Here is a 3529-nt window from a genome sequence, read left to right on the forward strand (position 1 = left end):
TCCAGCTCAGCTCTCCACTTAATAAATAATTGGCTCCAGAAGCACAGCAGTGATCCAAGCCTTGAGAGCGTGGAGGCAGAACCTGCAGCACAGCCAGTGCCAGTGCAATGGCTCATCCCTCCCTGGGGCTCTGGGTGCATGGCAGGGCTCGGTCACTGCTCCATCCTCCCAAGCTGGAGACTGAGACAAGGGACCTGGCTGGGAGGAAGGTGTGAGGGGTTGGAAAGGGGGAGCACAAAGCTGGGATGGCAGTTGTGGGGCTCACTCACCACCACACCACCTACAGTTGGATTTGTGCTGGGCTGAGCATTGCCCAGCTGTCAGTGGGGCTTCACCCCTGGCCACAGCACATCCCAGCCCCAGTGCTCAGCCTCAACAGCAGCTTTGGTGTCACTGGCATAAGTGTCACAGGGTAGGGGACAAGGGGTGACTGCAGCAGGTACAAGTGCCCTACCAGCCCCATGGCTGTCTCACAGGGCTGGACCCATTGCAGCCAGGGTGTGGGGCACAGGATGCTCCGAGGAGCTGGGGAGCCTTCTGGCTTTTCACAGCATTGAGAAAGTAGCAGCACAAAAACATCCTTCAACCCCAGTCTTCACTCTCTATCCAAGGCCTCTCCATCTCCACCCAGGCCTGGGATGCAACCAGGTGGAGGGGGATGCTCTGGGCAGGGGCACAGACTGAGGCTCCAGGTTTCTTACTCTTCTTGCAGTCGGTTCAGGAAAGAAGTGCTTGGGGAGAGGTGGCCCTGAGGCAGTGTCACTGTCCTGCTCGTCTCCATCCAGGCAAGGCGAGCCCTGCTGCCCCAGGCTCACCAGGCATCACGTGTAGTTGCCTGGCCCACCCAGAGGGATCACAAAGACAGAGATGTCATCACCAGAGCCCAGCTTGTCGTTGGCCAGCCGCCAGCCCCGCTCCTTCAGCACCCCCCGGGACCGCACCACCAGCTCCTGGGCCACCATGGTGTACCTGGGGGCAGAGAGAGCACGGCTCAGCAGTGACCCCAGACCCCCTGAGGCAGCCTCCTGCAGTCCCTGGCAAGGCAGGAGAAGCTGGAAGAGCTAGATGTGCAGAAAAGGGTCCCTTGGAGAGATCCAAGCTGATATGCACACCCAGGGGAGCAGTGCTGCAGAGCCCAGAGGGATGCATGGCCAAAAGAGCCAGGCCAAGGGAAGATGTTGGAGTGCAGGACACAGTTGTGCCCCTGCCCACTTGCAGCTCACCTGCATGGGTCATTGGGCTCGTAGCTTGTCAGCACCTCCATCACCACACCAGCCACCTCCTTGTCGTTGGTGACATCCCAGAGCCCATCAGTGCCCAAGACCAGAACATCATCAGGACAGTGCTCATACTGCGTGAGGTCGTAAACCCTAACCTGGCAAGCAACAGGGCAAGATGTGAGGGGCAGAGAGGCAGAGGAGGTTCCCACTGCCCTGGGCACATCATGGATCTGGTCATACTGAGCAGCTCCAGATGTTGCAGAAACCCCTGTGTGCAGAGCAGCCAGGCTTACCTCTGGGAAGCAGGACAGGAAAGGCTTGATGTGGATGTTGGAGCTGAACACCTTGAGGTCATGGTCTCCCAGGCCTCGTGTGACTCCAATGGTGGCCATCATCCGAGCCTGGAGAACGTTGGAATCAAAAGAAAACTTTCAGCCACTTCATCTCCACCTCCATTCCCAGCTGAGAACTGGCTCTAGCAAAAAGAGGCTGGAAATCCCCAAATTAGTGAGAGCAGGCAGGAAGTGACACCCCCCAGCTCCTGCCAAAGCACTTCACCTTTTTGCCTTCCCCGTAGATAAGTGGAAACTTCAGGTCATCCTCTTCTATCTTTTTGTAAGCCCTGGTTAAAATAAGCCAGAGACAAGGTGTCAACACCTCCCCAGTGTGCCAGAGCCCCCTGCCCTGTGGGAAGGGATGCTGGAGCCAGGTGGCTGATGCAGCAGGACCCCAGTGCCACCAGTGGATTGGGGGTTACCAGCCATTCATGTCCTGGTCCCTGTATAGCATCTTCTTTCCCAGCTCCTTGGGCTGGATCCTGCGAGGGAACTCCAGGTGGGTGAACTCCTTCCCCAGCAGCTCAGGCCTCAGCAATGCCTGTGGGAAGAAGCAGCAGCTCAGCCATCAGGCTAGGAGAGTGGGATCTGTGGATCCAGCTCTGCCCAGACACAGCACCCACCAGCCCACTGAGCCTTCAGCTATGGTATTCCATGGTGGGATAACGTTGGCTGCTCTGGAGCAACTCAAACAGATGCTGGTAAAGCAGCTTCAAACCACCCACCTGTGCCATACCCAGAGGGAAAACACCAGAGCTGGGGACAGCCATGCCAGCACCCAGCAAGAAGATGAAGCTTTTGCATAGAGAGTTTTGGGAAACAAGGATCTCCAAAAGGGACGAAAACCTAGAAAATTCCAGGAGAAGCTGGAATTTGTCCAGGAGGAGTCACAGCTGCAAATGTCCCAAGATCCCAGGCTCAGCACAGGGCATGGCACATGAGGAAAAGAGTGATGAGTCTTTTCCAAAACAGTGTCCTGGCCATGGCCAGGACAAGCAGCAGCACAGAGCCCTTCCAAGGGCAGCCCCAAGCCTTCCTGGAGCATAGCGTGCAGGGGGCTGCAAAAAGGGACAGAAAATACAGATAGGGGAAGAAAGAGCTGAAAAAGAGGAAGAGATCCCTTGGCAAGAGAGGGGGAGGGATCAGTGCAGAGGCATGGAGACCCCTGTCCCACTCCAGGGCACTGTGTGGCAGAGCAAACGTGTGCCTGTCTGTCCCTGCCTGTGCCCTGCCCAGAGCAGCCAGCTGGAGAGGATCCTGCTCACAGCAGTTTCCTCCTCTCGGTCATTCAAAAATAGACTCAAGAAAAAACACCTCAGTGTTTTTCCAAGTACGTTGCAAGCCAAGAAATCACATCCAGCAAGACCTTCTCCAACACAAACGCCTCCTCCCCTGTGCTGTCCTCAGAGAGGTCTTTATAACCTTAAAAAGTCTCCCTGGGTGGCACTGGGGGGTTTGGCCAGGACAGGGACAGGGAGCTTTCAGGGAGAAAGCCAGAAACCCTCTGGCACGTGTCAGCTCTGCCTCCCCAGGGAGCAGCTGGGGAAGAAACTAGGACTTGGCGGGAGCACTGCGGCTCCTTGGACCGTGCTAGGGAGCACAGCGGGTGGAGGGAGCAGAGCTGTGCTCCTCCTGCTCACAGCAGCCCAGACAGGGGATGCTCCCTGCTCTCTGGCCACGAGCAGGATGAGATGGACCAAACTGGCTCCATGCAACTGAACCAATCTGGCTCCGGGATCACCAGTCAGATCAGGCTTACAGTCACAGCCTCTCACACTGACCCCGCAGCAAACCAGGGCTCTGCCAGCCAAGAGATGCCCCACGCCAGCTCCCCACATCCCAGTGCCTCTCCCCATCCCAGCCAGCTGGCTGGGATGGACAAGTGCCATGAGCAGGTCCCAGCTTTGGGGCTGCCCTCAGCCCTGAGACTCCACCATGGCAGCAGCCTGGCAGGCAGCGTGAGGGGCTTAGGAA

At 57.5% G+C, this 3529-nt stretch overlaps 1 protein-coding gene across 1 annotated transcript in view; it reads right to left on the reverse strand.

Annotated features, from left to right (window-relative positions):
- Positions 1 to 523: 523 nt before the first annotated feature.
- The window catches only part of PPM1J (protein phosphatase, Mg2+/Mn2+ dependent, 1J), a gene marked incomplete at its 5' end in the record, with an annotated part of 6227 nt that continues 3221 nt past the window's right edge, over positions 524 to 3529 (reverse strand). The window contains 5 exons of the mRNA XM_009083701.1: positions 524 to 969; positions 1224 to 1375; positions 1514 to 1621; positions 1779 to 1842; positions 1978 to 2115. Coding sequence (XP_009081949.1) covers positions 822 to 969; positions 1224 to 1375; positions 1514 to 1621; positions 1779 to 1842; positions 1978 to 2115 — 610 coding nt within the window. The remainder of the gene's footprint in view (positions 970 to 1223; positions 1376 to 1513; positions 1622 to 1778; positions 1843 to 1977; positions 2116 to 3529) is intronic.

Source organism: Acanthisitta chloris, unplaced genomic scaffold, assembly GCF_000695815.1.
Source record: "Acanthisitta chloris isolate BGI_N310 unplaced genomic scaffold, ASM69581v1 scaffold32491, whole genome shotgun sequence".
Lineage (NCBI taxonomy): Eukaryota > Metazoa > Chordata > Aves > Passeriformes > Acanthisittidae > Acanthisitta > Acanthisitta chloris.